Source organism: Ranitomeya imitator, chromosome 2 (genome assembly GCF_032444005.1).
Source record: "Ranitomeya imitator isolate aRanImi1 chromosome 2, aRanImi1.pri, whole genome shotgun sequence".
NCBI lineage: Eukaryota > Metazoa > Chordata > Amphibia > Anura > Dendrobatidae > Ranitomeya > Ranitomeya imitator.
The window spans coordinates 224,264,518-224,288,587 of NC_091283.1; the positions used below are offsets into that span (position 1 = coordinate 224,264,518).

General features: G+C 45.2%; 1 protein-coding gene across 3 annotated transcripts in view; it reads right to left on the minus strand.

The window, feature by feature from the left end:
• The window catches only part of LOC138662748 (H(+)/Cl(-) exchange transporter 5), an 88,480-nt gene that overhangs the window by 31,842 nt on the left and 32,568 nt on the right, over positions 1-24,070 (minus strand). For all 3 annotated transcript variants that reach the window (XM_069748649.1, XM_069748648.1, XM_069748650.1), the window contains 4 exons: positions 22,906-23,005; positions 18,264-18,451; positions 4,224-4,346; positions 2,519-2,725 (listed from right to left, as the gene is read on the minus strand). In XM_069748649.1, the coding sequence (XP_069604750.1) occupies positions 2,519-2,725; positions 4,224-4,346; positions 18,264-18,451; positions 22,906-23,005 (618 nt within the window). The remainder of the gene's footprint in view (positions 1-2,518; positions 2,726-4,223; positions 4,347-18,263; positions 18,452-22,905; positions 23,006-24,070) is intronic.

Consider the following 24,070-nt stretch of genomic DNA (forward strand, 5'->3'; position numbering starts at 1 on the left):
TAGAAAATTGGCATACATCGTTTTTCCAGATGACATGGGGGCTGCAATGACCATCATCCGTGCAATGAGATAACCCCTCTGGACACTCCTCTGAATGGAGGCAGTCACTTTATAATGAGGTTGCCAGACAGAGGAGCCATACTGAGGCTATTATCGCCGACAAAAAAGCACAACTGAATGAAAGGGCACCTGGATAAATTATGATCCCCCCACAGTGGCTCTGTATTATTGGTTATGTTTTAGCCAATTTATTTTTATAAAGAACAGCACACAAGTAATGGGGATGACCAGGAATTTGTTAAATTGCTCTTTCACATAATTCAAACTGCAACCCGTCCTAGTCATGTGTCAAGACGAGCTGCAACAGCCTCAAGAAACACAGCTCCTGAAAATGGTGTCTCAACTAACAAAGGAGATGTATTTTAAGCAGATATACCTCAGTCACCTAGAAGAAATGAAATCTTTTCTGTGAAGGACTGAGTACAAATGATTTTTTTTCTCCTGCTTTAGTCCCCTGTGCGCAATGAGCCAAGGATAAGATGTATTTGTCTCATATCACAGCCCTTCTCCTCAGCTCAACAGTATGTATGCTTACGATACAGCTCCTCTGTCAGTTGAGACACAGGTCTTGGGAGCGGTGTTTCTTCACACTTCTAAAACATGCCTAGGACTAACTGCAGTTTTTATTACATGATGGGGCCCATTTATTCACATTTTTGGAGAAACTATTAATGCAAAAGCGAAGTTAACTTTCTTCATACAGCACAGTGCACCAGTATACCTATATTCAGCTATGTTTTACCCCTGATGAAGAGCACTTTGCCAGCTGTGACACATTGAGCTACCCAATGCTGGCGCACAACAAGGCCATATGAACTTCATTCCTGGATCAACCAATGTGGTCCTGTCTTTCCAAAAACCGTTATTACTAACTTCTATCAGGAAAGGCTGATTTTATGGAAATGTAGCACACCACAGTCAGTGGGGAATAGTGCTGTATCTATGTTTTAGGCAACTAATCAAACAAATCAGAAATTGTCAGTAAACCGTTACCAACTCCAATGCAGCTTCTTCAGCGCAATCACAAAACCAATGTAAGATTTAGTTTTTCAATAACTCATTTCTGAGAGGCAGTAAGGCTCTTCACTACATTAGGCACACCACAAAACAATGGCAAAGGCAACCATTAAAGGGAATCTGTCACAAAGTTTAGCTACCCCACCTGAGAGCAGCATGATGTGAGGGCAGAGACCCGGATTTTAGTGATGTGTCACTTACTGGGCTGCTTGCTGCAGTGTTCATTATTCTTTTTCCATTTTCTTATAGCTTTAGGGGGTCTAGCTGTGTCGACATTTATGCTAGTCATTAATTTCATTCTAGCTTTGTAGGTATTTTCGCCTTTCTGTGTCTGCACTCTATACTATACACAGCATGGGGTTTTCGATGTTTGTCTTTAGACGGAAGTGGCTTCTTTTCTGCTCTTTTTGGCACCCGGCAGCCTCTGACTCTCTGTAGATGCACGGACATCTGCCTGGTCCCACTGCGGAGCAAGTTTTGCTCTGGTGCTGAAATGGTCCAGTAGCTGAATCCTCTTTAGGAGATGGTTCTGACACTCGCTTGACTTTCTTGGGTTTCCTGAAACTTGTTCACAGCAATTGAACTCATCCTGTTCCTAGATGATCCAATAAACAGTTGACATAGTTGTAATCTCACAAGCAGCAATGTCCTTGCCTGTGAAGCAGTGGTGAAGCCAAGCAATGATAACCTTATGGCAAGCAATGACTTTGCAGTTTATCTGATCCCTTTTCATAACATTCTTGAGTTAATGCAAATTTCCACTGTAAAAACTGAAGCTGTAAACTTTGTGAAAAACAAAAGAAAACTTTTCTACACGACTGTATATTTTCTATTGTAGTGTTTACTGCTCTCCTTTTTGTTGCACCGGTATGGGGTTTGGAGTATGATGGTAAAAGAGGAATAGTGGTAGACCCGATTTTGCACAATCTTAAGTGTGGTGGCGTCATGATAAAAAAATTTGGTTTCTTGATATGAGTATGACTGTTATATCCTCATTTTTTTTCTTTTTTTTTTTTTTTTTTACTACCGATACAGTTTGGCACGCTTTTCCTGATGGGTAAAAATCCGTATCTTCTTTATTGTGGAATTTGTGGTGCTCTACAAGTTCTTTTTAAGCCTTAATGTAACATTACTTACGATCATGCCCCATTGTTGGGCTGCATGGATCGTGCACAGCGGTTTTGTACTTGTATAATCCCATGTCTGATACAGATGTGAAGCAGTACACTCCCTAAATGAGGCTCCGCTTAGCCAATATTGGACTGGAAGATGTGAATAGACTTAGCGGATCAGTCCCAGGATTGAAAGCAGTGGAAGCGCACAGATGAGGTCGTCACCACAGCCAATACTCCTCGCTGGTTATTCACAGACCACTGGAACTAGTAACAATTAAGTGGAGAAGGATGAAACGAACGATTCCCTTATCACCGCACACACTTACCTCTCGCCTCTTGGCTTCATTCTTACGATACTTGGTGAAAAGATGGCACAAGATATTACCACAGCAGCACGCCACGTGAATCAGGGGGCCTTCCTTTCCTAAGCTGAGGCCGGAGGACACGGCAAGTACCAGCGTCATAGTCTTGATCATCAACGTCCACTTTCCCAGGTATCCACGGATAATAAATCCGCTGAGTATGGTTTTAATCTATAGGAGAATAACATCAGACGGGTCATAATAAGAATAATTACCAGCCATGACACAATCTGCAGGGAATCAGCGGCCTTATCCAGGAGGAGCAGCCGGAAGCAGGTCTATCCTGGCACATCATGCACCGGATAGGCTGGGAAACCACCGATATATCCCCAATAATGGCTCTCCTCCAGACTGACTCGTGCATGCTGCAACTGATCACACAGACATAAGGGTCCTGTAATGACATTGGTCCTAGTGCCGTCTGTGTGACATCGGTTCTTTCCATGGTGGTGTGATCGCTGCCCTAGTGTGTACAGACGTGCGGTGAGGTCACGCTCACGCCACCTTCCTACCTCGCCTCCTGTCCTGGCTCCAGTTACCTCCTATGTTCCTAGTGATTAGTCAGTGATAACTGTATGATGACTGTATGATGTGGATGGACTTCTACAGTTAGAAAATAAAGTTATTACTATTTTTCCGGTTAAGTCACTGTCACTCAGCAGTCCTGCCTCTCTTTCCCATCCATCCAGGTTACCGCTGCAGCCAATCACTGGTCTCAGTGATCTTGAGCCATGCAACCAGCGAGGCTGTAGATCATAACTACACTGCGTAACAAGACAACATAGAACTGTGGGAATACCGAGACGGAGAATGAGGGCACAGACAGACAGGCGTATAACACGGACGATCACATCTTAATGCTCGGACTAGCCAGCGGCTCTTCTGACACGGGCATGACCGCGTGTACTTCTATGCAGGGTCAGGAGCCCGAACACTGCCACATGATCGTCTTCAGTGTTATTTGGACACCTGTCTGCATCCTAATAGTTATTTTCTTGCCATCATATTCCCCTGCTGTTTGGCAATTTTTTATTAGAAAACCTCCCGGATGGGAAAGTGAGCAGGCAGCCCTCCCGACCGGGAAGCGGGCAGCTAGCCCTCCCGACCGGGAAGAGGGCAGGCGGCCCTCCCAACCGGGAAGAGGGCAGGCGGCCCTCCCGACCGGGAAGAGGGCAGGCGGCCCTCCCGACCGGGAAGAGGGCAGGCAGCCCTCCCGACCGGGAAGAGGGCAGGCAGCCCTCCCGACCGGGAAGAGGGCAGGCAGCCCTCCCGACCGGGAAGAGGGCAGGCAGCCCTCCCGACCGGGAAGAGGGCAGGCAGCCCTCCTGACAGGGAAGCGAGCAGGCGTCGCTCTGGAATGTGGCACTGTATAGCTGAGTGCTCATTAGATTTGTAGTTCATACAAAGAAAAGTTCCATCGCATACAAACAATATTCAATTATACAAATAAATGAGTCCAGCGTCTGTAACGCACATGTCCACATCTGATAACCATTGAACATATAGAATTAAGTGTACTGATAATTCTTGCCAGGCTCAGCACTGTACATTCTGGAGAGCTCGGCATTGTGCGGCTCCATGATAAAACAATACAAAGTAGCAATAAGGCCGACAATCACCGCGGGCCCGGATCATCTCATACACCGAGGAGTGTGAGAGGACGTCTTACCTCCGGGATACCAGAGCCACAGGCGTAGGGGGCAAAGTTGCGAACCAACAGGACGGCAAGGAGAGAAAATAGCAGAGCCCACAGTATATACATGATGTAATTCAAGATGTAGGGGAACGCGCCCTGCAAATACAGGTCAGACAGAAAATAAATGACAACTAAACAGCAACCTCTAACAATGAGAATACTACAGACACCATCACCAGGCAAACCCACACAATATGGAGAAAAAAAAGGATTATTTAATCTCACTATATTATTTTATGATAAATCCATCTGTATAATACACACAATACTTACACAGTGGCTTACAAAAGTATTCACCCACCCTTACACCCCACTAGCATTTTTTGTGCTTTGCTACCTCACAACCTGGAATTTCACAGTTTTTTGAGGGTTTCCATCAGTTCATATACAGAACATGCCGACAACTGAACATTTGTTTTTTTTGTTTTGTTACGCAAACAACAAATAGGACAAAATTACTAAAAAGTTCAGTGTGCATAACTACACTGGTCCATATATATTTGGACAGACAACATTTTTCTAATTTTGGTTATAGACATTACCACAATGAATTTTAAACAAAACAATTCAGATGCAGTTGAAGTTCAGACTTTCAGCTTTCATTTGAGGGTATCCACATTAAAATTGGATGAAGGGTTTAGGAGTTTCAGTTCCTTAACATGTGCCACCCTGTTTTTTAAAGGGACCAAAAGTAATTGGACAGATTCAATAATTTTAAATAAAATGTTCATTTGTAGTACTTGGTTGAAAAACCCCTTGTTGGTAATGACTGCCTGAAGTCTTGAACTCATGGACATCACCAGACGCTGTGTTTCCTCCTCTTTGATGATCGGCCAGGCTTTCACTGCGGTGGTTTTCAGTTGCTGTTTGTTTGTGGCCTTTCTGTGTGACGTTTAGTCTTTAACAAGAGAAATGCTGCTCAATTGGGCTGAGATCAGGTGACTGACTTGGCCATTCAGGAATATTCCACTTCTTTGCTTTAATAAACTCCTGGGTTGCTTTTGCTTTATGTTTTGAGTCATTGTCCATCTGTAGTATGAAACGACGACCAATCAGTTTGGCTGCATTTGGCTGGATCTGAGCACACAGTATGGCAGCTCTGAAGACCTCAGAATTCATTCAGCTGCTTCTGTCCTGTCCAAACTGAAGAAAAGGACAGCGCTGTCCTTTTCTTCAGTTTGGATTTGGATGTTCTGTCTGGGATGGACCCCCTGGTGAGGATGTGCGCCCCGATGTCCATAGAGACCATATAATTATAGGGTGCGGCTTTACTGCTCTCTTTGAAACTTGTTTCTGTCCTGTGTCACATCATCAATAAACACTAGTGACCCAGTGCCACTGGCAGCCATGCATGCCCAAGCCATCACACTGCCTCCGCCGTGTTTTACAGATGATGTGGTATGCTTTGGATCATGAGCTGTACCGCACCTTCGCCATACTTTTCTCTTTCCATCATTCTGGTAGAGGTTGATCTTGGTTTCATCTGTCCAAAGAATGTTCTTCCAGAACTGTGCTGGCTTTTTTAGATGTTTTTTAGCCTTCTTATTCTTGATGCTTATGAGTGGCTTGCACCGTGCAGTGAACCCTCTGTATTACTTTCATGCAGTCTTCTCTTGATGGTAGATTTGGATATTGATACGCCGACCTCCTGGAGAGTGTTGGTCACTTGGTCGGCTGTTGTGAAGGGGTCTCTCTTCACCATGGAGATTATTCTGCGATCAACCATCACTGTTGTCTTCCGTTGGCACCCAGGTGTTTTTGCACTGATGAGTTGACCAGTGCTTTCTTTCTTCCTCAGGATGTTCCAAACTGTAGATTTTGCCACTCCTAATATTGTAGCAATTTCTCGGATGGGTTTTTTCTGTTTTCGCAGCTTAAGGATGGCTGATTTCACCTGCATGGAGAGCTCCTTTGACCGCATGTTTACTTCACAGCAAAACCTTCCAAATGCAAGCACCGCACCTCAAATCAACTCCAGGCTTTTTATCTGCTTAATTGAGAATGACATAACGAAGGGATTGCCCACACCTGTCCATGAAATAGCCTTGGAGTCAATTGTCCAATTACTTTTGGTCCCTTTAAAAACAGGGTGGCACATGTTAAGGAGCTGAAACTCCTAAACCCTTCATCCAATTTTAATGTGGATACCCTCAAATGAAAGCTGAAAGTCTGAACTTCAACTGCATCTGAATTGTTTTGTTTAAAATTCATTGTGGTAATGTCTATAACCAAAATCAGAAAAATGTTGCCTGTCCAAATATATATATATGGACCTAACTGTATTCACCACCCTAAAGTCAGTACTTTGTAGAGCCTCTATTTTGGTGGTAATTACAGTTACATGTCACTTTGAAAAAGTCTCTAGAATATCCCTGTATTTCACACCATCTTCCTCTCAACTAAGGCCATTTTCCCTGTCCCTGCTGCCAAAAAACATCCCCCATAGCACGATGCTGCTGCCACCACATTTCACTGTGGGGATGGTATTTCTTGGGGTGGTGAGCGGTGTTGGTCTCATCTAACCACAGCACCTTCCTCCATACATTTGGTGAGTCTCACACAAGTCTTTTGGCAAACTCAAAACAAGCCTAACACACAAAAATTGTAAGTAAAGGTTTTTATCTGCTGACTGTTCCATAAAGGCCACCTCAAGGGAGTGTACGGCTTATTGTGGTTGTATGGACAGATACTCCAGTCTCTGCTTGGGAACTCTGCAGTTTCTTCAGGGTTCCCTTTGGTGTCTGTGCTGCCTCGCTGATTAATGCCCTCCTTGCCCAGGCTGAAAGTTTTGGTGGGCTTCCTCTCTTGGCAGGTTTGTTATGGTACCTTGGTCTTCCCATTTGATGATAATGAATTTGATGGTGCTCGGGGAATCATCAGAGATTGGGATATTTTTTTTTTGTATCCCAACCGTGACTTGTAGTTCTCAATTACTTTGTCCCTGACTTGCATGGAGATCTCCTTGGCCTTCATGGTGGTGTTTGGACATCTCCTTGGTCTTCATGGTGTTTGGTGATCTCCTTGGCCTTCATGGTGGTGTTTGGCGATCTCCTTGGTCTTCATGGTGGCGTTTGGAGACCTCTTTGGCCTTCATGGTGTTTGGTTAGTGGTGCCTCATGCTAATGGTGTTGCAGCCTCTGTGGCCTTTCAACAATGTGTATAGTGACAGACATGTGAGCAAAAAAAGGGTGAATACATATGCACAGGCCAGTTTTAGTTATTTGATCTCATAAATTTAATTTCTACCTATATTTTTTTCTCATTTCACCAACGTGGACTATTTAGTACTGATGTATCACACACAAATCGGATTACAAAATTATTCACACACAGGTTGTAATGTAACAAAATAGGTAGAAAGCCTATGTGGTGAGTACTTTTGCAAGCCACTGTATATACACAAAGATAGAGTGTGACAGACATAGACCTACCAGTAGAACAAAAACCGTGTGCACTACTGTGAGTAAGGTGCTTAGGTAGGTTCCCACACCTTAGTGTAAATAACAAGAAACCTAGCACTCAACTTGATGCTCAAAGTGAAGGATGGAGCTGTGCCAAGGACTAGACGCGGTATCCACGGTGGATACCGCGTCTAGTCCTTGGCACAGCTCCATCCTTCCGGAACAGTCTCTGGTCCCTTATAGATTCCTCTACGGAGCTGTGATATTAGATGCTGCTCGGCACGAGTGCCTAGACACCTGGGTCTCTTTGACCTCTCTTATAGTACAGTACGTTACTGATGAAGGTCCGTGTGCTGGACCGAAACGTTTGCTTGGTACTACAATAAATCCTTCAGTTTGAGCATCAAGTTGAGTGCTAGGTTTATTGTTATTTAGACATAGACCTACCATCACACACAAATATATACAGAAAGACTTTTTTTGTTTTTTAAACATCAGCGATCATTTGGTATAATTGTCATTTACTTCATTTCATTAATTTTCATTCCCGAGATACTAACTTTATATAGTTTTTTTTTATAGGTATTAAGAAGAATAAAAATAAAAATTGCTTGGTAAATATTTTCTGAGGCCCACAACTTATTTTTCTCTATAAAGAGCTGTGTAAGGACTGGCTGCTTGATGGATAAATTGTGATTTTCATTAGTAGATATCAATTGTATACAAGATTCTGGAGTTATTTTTTTATAGCATTCATGGTGCAGTATAATTGACCTAAGGGGAGTGGGTCCGTGCAATCTATATACATAGTACTGTTTAAAGTTTTAGGCAGGTGGGAAAAATGCTCAAAAGTCAAAATGCCTTCAAAAATAGAAGGATCCCGGCAGGAAGTTGTGACAAACATCTTGGAGACCTGACCGCAGATCTTCTGTGTATGAGGCTTGTGCGGATCCTTCTGTCTCTTCACGTGACCCCAGACGAGGTGATGTGACCTCAGGGCTCTGCGGGGGCCAGATCATCACCCCCAGGACTCCTAGTTCTTTATGACATTGGCTGGATGCTTGGGGTTGTTGTCCGACAGAAGAATAAATCTGGTGGCAATCAGACGCCTACCGATGGTGTTACATGATGGAGAAGTATCTGCCTGTATTTCTCAGCATAGAGGACATCATTAACCCCTTAACGACTGCCGATATGCATTAAAATGGCAACCGTTTTTTTTTTATTTTAGAATTTGTATTTTTTTTATTCTTTGCCATTAGGGTTGGGATAGGCTAGGGTTAGCCTGGGGATAGGGTATTTTCAAAGGTAAAAAAAAAAAATGACAATATGACAACAAGTGTTGAGCGCAAGTGTTGAGCGCAAGTGCTCGCTACTCGAGTTTGAATCGGGGGTCGCTCAAGCACCCGCAATACTTGGTGCAAACTCGAGCTGCGAGCACTTGCGCTGAACACTAATGACGACATATTTAATTTGATGACCTAATGTTATCAAATTCTGTGTAGTATCTATGGGTTAAAATACTCACTATACCCCTGGATAAAATCCTTTAGTAGTTTCCAAAATGGTGTCACTGTTGGTGGGTTTCCACTGTTTAGGCACATCAGGGGCTTTCCAAATGCGACATGACGCCCGCTGACTATTCTATCAAATGGCATCCACTATCGATTCCAGACATTTTAGTGTTCAAAAACTCACACTGTGCTGCTTCCTTTCGGAGCCCTGCCGTGCGCCCAAACAGTAGTTTTCCCCCACAAATAGGGCATTGGTGTACTCAACAAATTTTGGTGTCCTTTATCTTCTGTTACCCTTGTGAAAGTAAAAAATTTGGGACTAAAGAAAAAATGTTCTGAAAAAGTAAAATGTTTATATTTTCCTTCCACATTCTGTTCATTCCTGTGAAGCACTTGACGGGTTAATAAACTTCCTGAATGTGGTTTTGAGTACCTTGTGGGGTGCAGGTTTTAGAATGGTGTCACTTTTGATGAAATCTGATTTGGTCTTGTAAATTTTGTTGGAAAAATGAGAAATCGATGGTCAACTTTTAACCCTTATAACTTCCTAACAAAAAAATGTTTCCAAAACATGTGAAATGTTATTTATTATTTTGTGTGGGGCAACAATCTAATTAAATGGCATAAAATTTTGAAGTTTGAAAATTGCAAAATTTTCAAGTTTTTTGACAAGTTTTCAATATTTTTTATAAATATACACAAATCATATCGACCAAAATTTACCACTAACATGAAGTGTCATGAAAAAACAAATCTCAGGGGTTAATCCTCAACTCCATTTGCTCAAATGCAGCCCCAAACTTGCAGAACCTTCCACCCAATCCAACATTGTCAACAAACCCTCATTATCGCTGGTCCTTCGGCGAACCGCCTTCTGTTTCAGCCAAATATTTCATATTTTGACTTATCCGCCTGAGGATCTGCTGCCATTTTTCTGCATCACAGTTCCTACGTTGTCATGCATAGTTGCGTCACTTGACCTGGTTTCTAAGTCATAGATATGGCTTTTGGCCACAATAGTTACATGAAGACCACTTCTGACCATACTTGTCTGAGTAGTAGGTGGGTATACTGGGTCCTACTGATTCCTATCAGTTCTGAGTTGATGGCACTGCTGGACATGTTCCAATTTTGAAGTGAAGTAAGCACAGCGTGTCATTCAGCTGTTGCACTAAGTTTCAAAGGATGAACACTTTCTATTGCCTTTAGTATTGACATTTCCTCAATGCCCACAAATACAAGCAGATACTTCTAGATCATGCGATACCATCAGGAGGTGTCTGACCGGCTCCAAATTTATCCTGCAGCAGAATAACGACCCCAAACATCCAGCCAAGTTCAATAAAAATTATCTTCAGCACAAAGAAGGCAGCGCCCTAGAGGTGATGATCCGGCCCCCACAGAGCACTGATCTCACATCATCCCGTTTGTCTGGGGTCACATGAAGAGACAGAAGGATCTGCCCAAGCCTCATATACAGAAGATAAGGGCTTGGAACAACCTCCTGCCGAGTTCCTTCAAAAACGATGTTGCAAGTACTTAAAAGAAATGGTGTTTCCGATGGTCACCAAATATTGACTTGTTCATTCACTTTGCATTTTTTAATAGATAACAAAAAATAAAAGTAATAACATTTTCGGAAGCTTCTTTTGGACAACAACGTATTTCCAGTTTACCTTTGGTCATCGTATTCTGAAAACATTGAGCCATTGCTGAATCAGGACTGAGGAAACGCATGGGGAGCAGACCTGGTAGTAGGATTCCTCGGAGTCCTCAGAAGGATCGCTACTGGACACCTCCTGTGCCTACAATGGTCTTTTGGGTGAGATTATTCCTATTTTCAGCTTTTATTAACCAGCCAGGATTGAACATAGGTACGATCACAGCCACTGCCGTGGGGGCCAAGTTGTATGTGACCGCTCCATCCCTGCAACATACCGGAGCGGCAAATTCACCACAACAAACTTGTACATCAATGTGCAGAAAGTCGTTAACGCCACCACGGCGCGGACATTTCCATTTTTGTGCTTCCGTCGTTTCCTCCCCTTCTTCCTACAGCCATATTTTTCTGTCCTCAGACATATGAGGGCTTGGTTTTTTGTGGGACAAGCTGCACATTTCAATGACACCATTCATTTTACCACATAGTGTACTGGAAAACAGGAAAAACAGGGATTTTTGTGTTACTCACCGTAAAATCCTTTTCTCCGAGTCGTTCATTGGGGGACACAGGACTGTGGGACACAGGACTGTGGGTGTATGCTACTGCCGCCAGGAGGCTGACACTAAGTAGGTATAAAAAAAAAAAAGTTAGCTCCTCCTCCATAGTATACACCTTGCCACTGGCCCTGACAGCTCCAGTTTGGTGCACAAGCAGTAGGAGATAGAGAAAACAAAACAGCATTAGAGCAAAGACAACATGTCTAGAATAATACTATAGTCTGAACAACTCCATAGACAAATAAAATGAATAGGGAGGGAGCTGTGTCCCCCAATGAACGACTCGGAGAAAAGGATTTTACGGTGAGTAACACAAAAATCCCTGTTTCTCCATCGTCTCATTGGGGGACACAGGACTGTGGGATGTCCCAAAGCAGTCCCAGGGTGGGAAGAAGACTCACTGGAAGAAAACCCCTAGGCACTTACCGCCTATAGGTATGATACCGCAGCCTGAAGAATTTTCCTTCCCAAACTTGCATCAGCAGAGGCCTGAGTGTGGATATTATAATGTTTAGAGAAAGTGTGCAGGCTGGACCAAGTGGCCGCTTTGCAAACCTGCTCTGCTGAAGCTTGGTGCCGAAGCGCCCAGGAAGCCCCTACCGCCCGAGTAGAGTGTGCCCTGATCCCAGCCGGGATGGCTGCACCCTTGATACGGTAGGCCTCCTGAATAGTGGTTCTTATCCATCTGGCTAAGGTCGATCTAGAAGCTGCGAGTCCCTTTTTATGACCCGCAGGAAGAACGAACAGAACATCCGTCTTTCGAAAAGAAGCGGTCCGAGAAACGTATCTTCTCAGAGCTCTCACCAAATCTAGAGTATGGAGAGCTTTTTCCACCCGGTGTGTAGGCGCAGGACAAAAAGAAGGCGAGACAATGTCCTCATTAATGTGGAATGAGGAGACTACTTTTGGCAAAAAGGAAGGTGCTGGTCTCAGCACCACCTTATCCTGATGAAATTGTAGAAACGGCGCCTGACAGGACAAGGCCGCTAACTCCGATACCCGCCTAATGGATGTTATAGCTACCATAAACAAAACCTTCCAAGAAAGGTACCTTAAAGGAATATCTTGGAGGGGCTCAAATGGAGGTTCCTGAAGAACACTCAAGACCAAATTAAGGTCCCAAGCTTCTATCGGAGCTTTGTAAGGAGGGACTATATGAGAGACTCCCTGCAAAAAAGTTTTTACTTGCAGATTGGTAGCGATCCTGCGCTGGAAAAGAACCGATAAGGCGGATATTTGCCTCCTAAGGGTACTTGGAGCGAGACCTGAGTCTAGACCAGATTGGAGAAAAGCTAGGACATTAGGAATGGAAAACCGAAGAGGAGGAAGACCCTTCTTCCTGCACCATGAGAGAAAGACTTTCCAGGTGTGGTGGTAAATGCGTGCTGAAGCTGTCTTTCGAGCATTAACCATAGTTGAGGCTACTTTCTGAGAAAAACCGGCCTGGGTCAGAATCCAAGATTCAACGGCCAAGCCGTCAAACGCAGGGCCTCTAAGTTCTGGTGGAATATCGGCCCCTGCGACAGAAGATCTGGCTGCATTGGTAGCTGCCAAGGAACACCGACGATCAGCTGAACTAGGTCTGCGTACCATGACCTCCGAGGCCAATCTGGGGTGACTAGAATTGTCGGAACTCCCTCTAACTTGATCTTCCTGACGACCTTTGGAAGCAGCGCCAGAGGGGGAAACAGATATGGAAGACGAAATTGGTTCCAAGATAGGACTAGTGCGTCTACGGCAATTGCTCCTGGATCTCGAAACAGAGCAACGAACCTGGGTACTTTGGTATTCGACCCGGTGGCCATTAGATCCACGTCCGGGATTCCCCAGCGTAGACATATCTGCCGAAAAACATCGGGGTGAAGAGACCATTCCCCGGGCGCAAGCCCCTGTCAGCTCAGAAAGTCCGCTGCCCAGTTCTCCTTGCCCGGGATGTAAACTGCCGAGATCACAGAGTGATTGTTCTCGGCCCAGCGGAGGACTTGTCCTACCTCGCGCATGGCTGATCTGCTGCGAGTGCCCCCCTGATGATTTACGTAGGCCACGGCCGTGGCATTGTCCGATTGGATCCGCACCGGGCGACCCGCCAGAAGATGGTGAAAGTGCTGCAAAGCCAGCCAAATTGCCCTTATTTCCAACAGATTGATTGGAAGGGTTGATTCCCTTGGGGACCAACGACCCTGAGCCGTGTGCTGGAGAAACACTGCTCCCCAACCGAGAAGGCTGGCGTCTGTAGTGACTACCAGCCAATGAACTGGAGGAAAGGCTTTCCCCTGAAGTAGGGAGGAACTCCTCATCCACCATATCAGGGATTGCCTGACCCCAGGAGCCAGACGACACCTGAGGTTGAGAGACAAAGGACTCCTGTCCCAGGCTGACAGAAGTGCCTGTTGGAGTGGACGAAGATGGAATTGGGCGAATGGAACCGCTTCTATAGCTGCTACCATCCTGCCCAAGACCTTCATGCAGAACCGGATTGAATGGAAACTTGGCTGCCTAAGAATTTTTACCTCCTGCCGGAGACAAGGCACCTTGTCCTGGGGTAAAATAGTTAGCCCCCGAGAGGTGTCGAAGATCATCCCTAAAAAAGAGATCTTCCGAGATGGTACTAGAGATGACTTCTTTAAATTGACCAGCCACCCTAGACGAGCTAGGGTGTCCAAAGAGATGTTGACGTTGTCCCTGCATGCCTGCAAAGTTGGTCCTTTGACTAAGAGATCGTCTAAGTAAGGCAGAATGACTATGCCTCGAGAGTGCAGGATTGACACCACTGTTGCCATCACCTTCGTGAACACCCTGGGAGCAGTGGCGAGCCCGAAAGGTAATGCAGTGAATTGGAAGTGTCGCTCGCCTATGGAAAACCGTAGAAATTTTTGATGAGGAGGAAATATAGGAACGTGCAGATAGGCGTCTTGAATATCTATGGAAGCCAGGAATTCTCCCCTTTCCATAGCCGCAATGACCGAGCGGAGAGATTCCATACGGAAGCGACGAGTGCTGATGAATTTGTTTAGACACTTTAGGTCCAGAATGGGTCTCACGGTCCCATTCTTTTTGGGAACCGTAAACAGATTTGAATAAAACCCCTTGAACCTTTCTTCCTTTGGAACAGGGACAATGACCCCGTTGGACTGAAGAGACTCGATTGCTCTGAATAAAGCTCTTAGACGGGTTTTTGAACTGGGAAGACTGGACGGAAAAAACCGGCCTGGAGGGAGACAGGAAAACTCTATTTTGTACCCTGAAACCACCAGGTCTCTTACCCATCTGTCGTGAACAACTGACAGCCAGGACTGATGAACAGTAGTAGGCGACCGCCTACTCTGTTGGAAGCGACGAGAAGCTGCCTCCAGTCATTTAGCCGAAGATTGAGGATATCTAGATCCCCTAGATCTTGACGGTTGATACCGCATTCTTGCCAATGGATTGGCCCTATAGGAGACCTGGTGCTCCCGGTCTTGGACAGGCCAACTTGGGGGACCTGCGCTTGGTGCCGCAGACCACCGGGAGTTACGAAAGGATTTAAATCTTGCTTGAAATTGGCGACGAAAAGGTTGCTTAACCTTTTGTTGAGGAAGGAAATTACTTTTACCTCCCGTGGTATCAGATATAAGCTGATCCAATTTTTCGCCAAAAAGACGGACACCTTGATAAGGAAGGGATGTAAGGGACTTCTTTGAAGTAGAGTCCGCCCGCCAATTTCTTAGCCATAGGGCCCTTCTGATAGCAATAGCATTTGCCGCAGCCAATGCTGAACAATTTGCCGCATCCAAGGATGCATTAATCAGATAATTTCCTGCTAAAGATATCTGATTTGACATCTCTATCACCTCTACAGGAAACCCCTTATCCTGAAGAGCCTTAGTTACAGACTCTGACCAAGCTATCATAGCTTTGGCAACCCATGTGGCCGCAAAAGACGGTGCGAGGGCTGACCCTGAAACCTCAAACAGAGACCGAGCTAGACTCTCTAGGAGCCGATCAGTCGGATCCTTAATAGACGACCCATTAGGAAGAGACAGCAACGTACTAGAGGCCAAACGGGATACGGGAGGATCCACTGAAGGGGATTCTGCCCACTTTTTACAAAGCTCTGGAGCGAACGGATACCTTGCACCTAGGGCCTTCTGGCCTAAGAAACGTTTATCCGGTCGCTCCATGTGACGTTTGACTAAATCCTCAAACTCAGGATGAGTAGAAAACACCTTATGAGGTTGCTTGAATTTCTTAAAGGACACCTTATGACCAGAAGGTAAGGTGGCCACATCCTCTACTCCCAAGGTCTGGTTAACGGCCTCAATGAGACTGTCAACAGATTCCTGATAACCAGGAGCTTCTAAATCAAAAGACCCCTCTGAGTCATAGTCCGAACCGTGCTCACTCAATTCCGCAGGAGAGGGAGATCGAGAGACAGGATTCAAAGATGCTGATGCACCTGACGGACCGGGAGACGCTGTGTGGGATCGTTTCCCCTGTGTCTGCCTAGAGGGAGTACGGCCCCTGCAGGCCGGAGGATCCTGAAAATCGGAGGATCTTTCCAAAACAGGCGGATGAATGTCCCTGACAGGGGCTTGAAGGGACTCAACCGCCTTTGTTAGAGACGCCACTCAGGGGGAGACACTGCCGACCCAGGTACAGGCACACCCGGCAGGATAGCCGGCGGAGAAGCAGACAGGGTAGCAGACGGCGGGCTCCTGCACGCGCTCGGAATCACAAGCCTCACAGAAATGGTTACTTTGCGCATGCGGAAAAGTAGACTGACAGGTAATGCATGAGGTATACAGAACTGAGTGAGTCTTAGTCTTTCTAGACATGACTCTATTGCTGCTGCTGCTGCTATGCTCCGTATCTCCTTATGAGCTACTAGGTCTAGAACAAATACTGTTGTCAGGCTGAGGGAAGTAGCACTTACCCCAGTCCTGTGTCCCCGTATGCTCTCAAACACTGAACCATGTCTCCTGTGCAAACCACACATATAAACTAATTCACAGGGCGGATGCCTGAAAAAAGTGGGAGGAGTTACCGCACATGGACCCGGTTTAGGCCGAAGCAGGGATCTAGATTTTACTCTTTCCCCTGCTCTCCCGGGAAAGCTGGGTGCTCGAAACCGGAAGTAAACCGTCGCCATGGAGGCGGGACTTCCCCCAGACTACAAGACCCATAATGCCACAGGCTGTACAGAGAAAACAGGAAGCCGCCGAAAAAGGGGCGGGACTTCCGCCCATGCTCAGACTACAAGATCCATAATGCCTCAGCGAACAGGAAACCGTCTAAAAAAGGGGCGGGACTTCCGCCCATGCCTCTGCTGAAGTTTGCTTGTGGGGAAAAAACGCTGGAAACCAGCACAGCGCCGGATATAGTCGCCAGCAGAACGCGCGATGAAGCAGGAGCCCCCCCCTGTGCAGCCCTCTGACAGCGCATAAGGTTAGACATAAAAAATCCACATATAAATATATATATATACATATATAAATATTAAAAGACGGTGCAGGCACCCTAACTCCTTACACCCTTCAGAAGGCGAGGAGAGGGACCGTCTGCCTCCTTTAAACACCGTAGTCGTGCATTGGTGATGAAGTGGAGGCTGCACGGACAAGGAATGAATGCCTGTACAACCTAGGGTTCCGTTACCTCAGGGTGGTCAGGTTCTTAGTCCGGCAAAAAAATCCCACGTCGCGGGAGAGGATACGTGGAGGCGACACTCCACGTGCTCGCCCGTTGTTGGTTTGGGGAGATCGGACCCCTTCAAAAGGGTCCGTCGCCCCCGTCTTATCTTCAGAGAAAAAAGCATCTGGGAAAACCCAGAGATGTGCCTCCTACGGACACTAAGCATAAACTGGAGCTGTCAGGGCCAGTGGCAAGGTGTATACTATGGAGGAGGAGCTAACTTTTTTTTTTTTTTTTATACCTACTTAGTGTCAGCCTCCTGGCGGCAGTAGCATACACCCACAGTCCTGTGTCCCCCAATGAGACGATGGAGAAAACTCCAAGTGGGGAGAAATCGTGAAATAATGGCAATTCTGACATTGTATTTTGGGAACTGTTTGTATGGTGTACATCATGTGGTAATAATGACCTTGCAATAGGATTCTGATCATCAGTACGATTACGGCTATACCCAACATATACAGGTTCTTTCATTAGTTTAGTGGAGAAAAAAAAAAACAGACGCCATTTTCCGAGACCCGTATCGTTTTCATTTTTCGGTCGGTGGAGCGTGTCACAGCTTATTTTTTTGTGGGAAAAGACCATGTTTTTCATTGATACCATTTTGGGATACATGTGACATTTTGATCGCCTGTTGCAGCATTTTTTGTGGTACCGCTGCGCCCAAAACAAAAGGTTAACGTTTTGCCATTTTTCTTTTTTTGTTACCAATTGCATTATTTTTATACTTTGATAAACCGGGCTTTTCTGAACGCGGCGATAGTATGTGTATTGTTTTAATATCTTTATTTTCAATGGGGGAAAAGAGGGAGGATTTGAAGTTATTTTTGTTTATTTATTTTTTTTATATTGTTGAAAACATTTTTTTCTTACTTTCACTGTTCTTAACAGTCCCCTGAGGGGACTTGAAGCTGTGATTGTCTGATCGCTTGTGATATATGCAGCAGTCCCACAGTATTGCTGCATATAGCACAAATCACCGGCTCCTCTGAAGCTCAGACACAGGTAGACGTTTCAATGGAGCTCCATAATGACGAGTATGAAGGTCTTCCGCAGACCCCCTGCTGTCATAGCACCCCATCCGTGACCTGCCATCATATCAGAGGTGCACAGATGGGCACGTGACATGACTGGCCCCCTGCCGGTGCGCATTCAATGCCCTTTGGGTATGTTGGTGGATGCACTGACGGAGCTAGAATTAAATCCCCTACCTCAGAGCGGCCGATTATCAGCTGAGCCCAGTTTCTCCACTCGGGACAGTTATTCCGATCATCAAAGGTGACATTATTAGACTTCCAGCAGCACTGCTCGTGGTTAAACCAGAACCACTCTACACAAATGCCGTCCTTCAGGTCCGTCATCCAGTGAGAGGAGATGTCAATCAGACCCGCCAACGAGCCTGTCGGACATAGCAAACAGTCAGGAAACTTGTCATACACGAAGAACTTGCGTTTCTTATCAGAAACAGACGATATGTTACCATCTGTGAAGAGTTATTATAATACATGCATCTACCATGGTCTGCACATGTACAGGTGCTTCTCATAACATTGGAATATCATCAAAAAGGGAATTTAGTTCAGTTCTTCAATACAAAAAGTGAAACTCATATTATATGGAGTCATTACACAGAGTGATCTATTCCACGTGATTACTTCTGTTAATGTTGATGATTATGGCTTACAGCCAATGAAAACCCAAAAGTCATTATCTCAGTAAATTAGAAGAATTAACAAAAAACACCTACAAAGGCTTCCTAAGGCTTTATAAAGGTCCCTTAGACTGTGTGCACACGTTAAGGAATTTTCGTGATAAAACCGCAAAAAAAAAAAAAGAAAACGCATACATTTAGCATCATATTTATTAGAATGCATTCCGCATTTTTTGTGCACATGCTGCGCTTTTTTACGCGGCGGAATCGCATTCCGGAAAAAACATAGGAATGCATTGATCCGCTTACTTCCCGCATGGGGCTATGCCCACCATGCAGGAAGTAAGCGGATCATGTTAGCTTGGTTAACAGGGTGGAGGAGAAGAGACTCTCCTCCAGACCCTGGGAACCATATAATTGTTAAAAAAATAAAAAAAAATCTAAAAAAAAAATCATGATATCCTCACCTTCCGGCATCCCCGGCAGTCTTCCCGCTCCTCGCGCTCCCAATAATGCCAGCGGCAATGACCCCAGATGAAGTAGCGGTCTCGCGAGACCGCAAAGTCATCACAGGTCATTCTCGCAATTCATTACTGGGAACGCGAGGATCGGGAAGATTGCCGGGGACGCTGGAAGGTGAGGACATCATGATTTTTTAAATTATTTTTAACATTATATCTTTTTACTATTAAAGCTGCATAGGCCGCATCAATAGTAAAAAGTTGGTCACACTTGTCAAGCACTATGCCTGACAAGTGTGACCAACCTGTCAGTTTTCCAAGCGATGCTACAGATCGCTTGGAAAAAGCTAGCATTCTGCAAGATAATTACGCTTGCAAAACGCTAGTGTTTAGCAGGAAAACGCATGCCAATTCCGCATGTGTTTTTCCCGCGGAAGGGAGTTCCGGAATTGCCGCGGAAATTTCCACGGCAATTCCGGACGGGTGCACTTAGCCTTAGTCTGTTTCAGTAGCTTCACAATCATTGGGGAAGACTGCTGACTGACAGATATCCAGAAGGCGTCACTGACACACTCCACAAGGAGGGGAAGCCACAGAAGGTCATTGGTAAAGAAGCCGCTGTTCACAGACTGCTGTATCCAAGCATATTAATGGAAAGTTGAGTGGGAGGAAGAAGTGTGGTAGAAAAAGGAGCACAAGCAACCGGGATAACAGCAGCCTGGAAAGGATTGTTAAGAAAAGGCCATTCAGTAATGTGGGGGAGATTCACAAGGAGTGGACTGCGGCTGGAGTCATTGCTTCACCACACACAGACGTATCCAGGACATGGGCTACAAGTGTCACATTCCTTGTGTCCGGCCACTCATGACCAATAGCCAGTAGCTTCTTACCTGGGCCAAGGAGAAAAAGAACTGGACTGTTGTCAGTGTTTCCAGGTGTTGTGTTCAGATGAGAGTAAAGTTTGCATTTCATTTGGAAATCAAGGTCCCAGAGTCTGGAGGAAGAGTGGAGAGGCCACAATCCAAGCTGCTGGAGGTCTAGTGTGAAGTCTAAACAATCAGTGATGGTTTGGGGAGCCATGTCATCTGCTGGTGTAGTTCCACTGTGTTTTATCAAGACCAAAAGTCAGCGCAGCCGTCTACCAGAACATTTTAGAGCACTTCATGCTTCCCTCTGCCGACAAGCTTTTTGGAGATGGAAATGTCATTCTCCAGCAGGACTTGGCCCCTGTCCACACTGCCAAAAGTACCAATACCTGGTTTACAACCAACAGTATCACTGTGCTTGATTGGCAGCAAACTCGCCTGATCTAAACCCCATAGAGAATCTATGGAGTATTGTCAAGAGGAAGATGAGAAACACCAGACCCAACAATGCAGACAAGCTGAAGGCTGCTATCAAAGCAACCTGGGCTTCTATAACCCCTCAGCAGTGTCACAGGCTGATCGCCTCCATGCCACGCCGCATTGATGCAGTAATTGATGCAAAAGGAGCCCGATCAAGTATTGAGTGCATTTACTGAACATACATTTCAGTAGGGAACATTTTGGATTTTAAAATCATTTTACAATGTGGTGTTATAAAGTATTCTAATTTACTGAGATAATGACTTTTGGGTTTACATTGGCTGTAAGCCATAATCATCAACATTAACAGAATTAAACACGTGAAATACATCACTCAGTGTGTAATGACTCTATAGAATATATGAGTTTCACTTTTTGTATTGAACTGAAATAAATTCACTTTTTGATGACATTCTAATGTAGTGAGAAGCCCCTGTATGTAAAGCCACAAATGACAACTTACAGAAGAAGTAACCCATAGGGTTGATCCCCCGCCGTCATCAGTACGGGGACACAGGAAGATTTCCCTTTAATCTTTACAGAAAAGTAGGGGATTCTCCTATAATCGGAGTTTTGGCAGCGCACCAGGACCTTCATCATGTTTCACCCAGTGAGCACCGGATGAAGGCACCAAAAAGTGATTTGTATGGGAACGCTCCTGGATATCCTCAATAGAGATTAACCCCTTACCGACAGGACGCACTGGTCATACTAAACGGTCACAATTTGCACCAGCGGCACCGACAGTGTGACAGCGTCATTCTATGAATCCAGCGTGCCCGTGACATGATGGTGGGGCACCGATGAGTGGCCATAACAGGCACAATCTGCTTATGAAAACCAGCCCGTGGCTGGCGATTACAGGAGACCGCGATTTATGTTGTATACAGCAATAATGTGGCATTGTTAGAACAACACAAATGTGTATCGCCACATTCATAAAAGGACGATTCATCAAAATGTAAAAATAGATTGGTAAATGACCTAATGGATAAAACAAATTAACCTGGGGAGTCATCATTAATGCTGTAAATAAAAAAAAAATAAAAAAAAAAAACACTTGGAGTTGCGCTTTGTTCACCATTTTGTCCCACTTGGGATTTTTTTTCCCGTTTTCCAATTCATCACGAGAAAAGGGAATGTACAACCCGTCCTGCAAAAAACAAGCTCACATATGGCCAAGCGGACGGAAAAATATAAAAAACAGAAGAAGAGGCAGGAAAAAAACAAAAAACAGAAATTAGCTGTGGCTGGAAGGGGCCGAGAGGATGCTGCTGTTCCCGGACTGATGGCAGAGGGTCAGGACGGCTACGGTCACTCCCCTACCTGATCCGTATTCACACCTGCTGCAGGGAGAACTGTATCTAAGGCTCCTCATACAACACGCACCAATGTGCATTACCGCAGACCGAACACATCACACCCGGATCCCCGGCGGTCTCCACCAGAGTTCACAGACCCCGCAGTCTGAATACGGCTCCAGGAGAGCAGCCGGTGTTTATGATTTAGGCTTTTACATGGCTGTTCTGTGCACTGGCACACTGTGGGTCACCGAGATGGGAGCCGACATCATCTTCTACCATTGTTATGTTAGGAGTAATATCATAGATTTCCAGGAGAATGTCCATTGTGGACTACTACACCCAACAACCCTTAAAGAGGAATTCTCATGTTATTAAATAGGTTTATCTAGTTAGAAAGCATGAAAATAATCAAGTTTGCAAGTGACCTGTATTTTCTACCTGCCGCCATTCCTGCTGTGAGCGCTTTTATCTTACATAGTGTACAGCTTAATGCCAAGAAGCAGCTCGGCCACCGCAGCCTGGGTGATAGTAAGCAGTAGTTACATTCCAGGAGAGGAGTTAACTCCTAACTTCCAAGTCATCTCTCTCCAGCCATTAATTTCTATACAGCCATTAGCTGATCATGGCCCCCTCAGATCCTGACATGCTGCTACTACAAATCTTGTAATGTCACAAACCTCCAATGGCAGCTTTCAGAGCAGTTCTAAATCACAGCTCTAACTTTCCTGAGATATGTGCTTGCTCAAATGGCCTGATATTGCCATAGTGTATTGGATACAGTAATAGCAGAGTAACACTACAACAAACCACTGACCGCAGAATGTGTGACAGTAGGACTAGAAATGTTAGAAGAACATCTGATGAACTCTGTTACTAACGAGAACAGTTACTTAAGGAGGAGAGCGGACCCCGCCAGGAAGAAGGAAGTAAGGAGACAAACTATGAGCTGCTCAAGAGACAACTTGAGAAGAACACTGAGTGCGCCTTAATAGATGTTTTTTCCTGTTATGTTCACATTTTGGGATATCAGATAGATTTACTGACACAGGAGAAGTGAATTTAACTAAATCTAAGTCAGAAAGTAGAGTTACCTGCAGAAAGGCCAATCAGCAGCATTAACAACCACCCAGAGAAGGCGTCACTGACGCTGCGCAGCAAGGCCCACGCCGACTCTTTACTTTTGCTGAGGATCTGAAAAACAGAAGTCACCAACAATGAAGGTTTAGGAAGTTCCAATAGAGCAGCACCAGGAATCGGAGCCGGAAACCTGGGGGGCAGAAATACTGCATGGATATCAGAGATACTGAGATATCAGCGCGGAGTGGACAAACAACAAGACCTCCAGGAGCAGCACGGAATACACCGCCCCATCCCTTCCAGCTGCGTCTACATTATCAAAGGCTACAGATAAGGCACTCGGTACCGCGCGGGTCACAGCGCTCAGCACGGCCGCAGCACATGTCCACGGTGCGTCTGCTAAGGAACTGTGGACTATTGGCACCACCAGGGGCGGCAATATTCCACAAGTGTGACTTCAAAACTGGACCGCCGCGGAACGGTGGATGTCCACCGCCGCAGAGGGGCAGCCGCCCACCGCCAGAGAAGTATGGGAGCTAGACACTAAACCCTAATTTGAGACCGTCCTAATTCTCCAAAAATGACATCCTTTAATCTGCAAGTATCGCCACTGAGCGTTGGAACTTTAGCCTTGATAACGACTAATATCTGCAAGTTTGTGGCACTTGTTACCAAGTTTTCACCATTGTAAAGATGCAGAGCAGGGCTAAAGCTTTAGCAGGTCAGGTCTCATGGCTGCCAGACAAAGTCAGGAACCCTTTAGAAGAGACTAACGCACTTTTCACTGAACGCTCATTGATAGAAGTAGTATAGAAGTGCCGACACTGCCGATGCAGCTGTATAACCTGTAAGACAACCCTACCCAGGACTCCAGGCATTGTTGTGGGCCATGTTACCCTTTTATGGAGGCTTTTGCTGTATTTATGCTGAAATAAAATGATATAAATTAGTGTGATATTCATATGTATTTCAAAGCAGAGTTAAAAGAAATGCAATTTGTTCTCCATAAAACAAAGCCTTGCACAGCCAAGTCAGCAATAATATACAAAGTTATGGCTGCAGAAAAAAAACAAAAACAATGCAAGTTATTTAACGAAATAATATCATCCGCACTCATCTTGAGTAACAGTAATTACTAAGATATGTGTAAGACAGTGATCACTAAAATCCAGGGTCAAA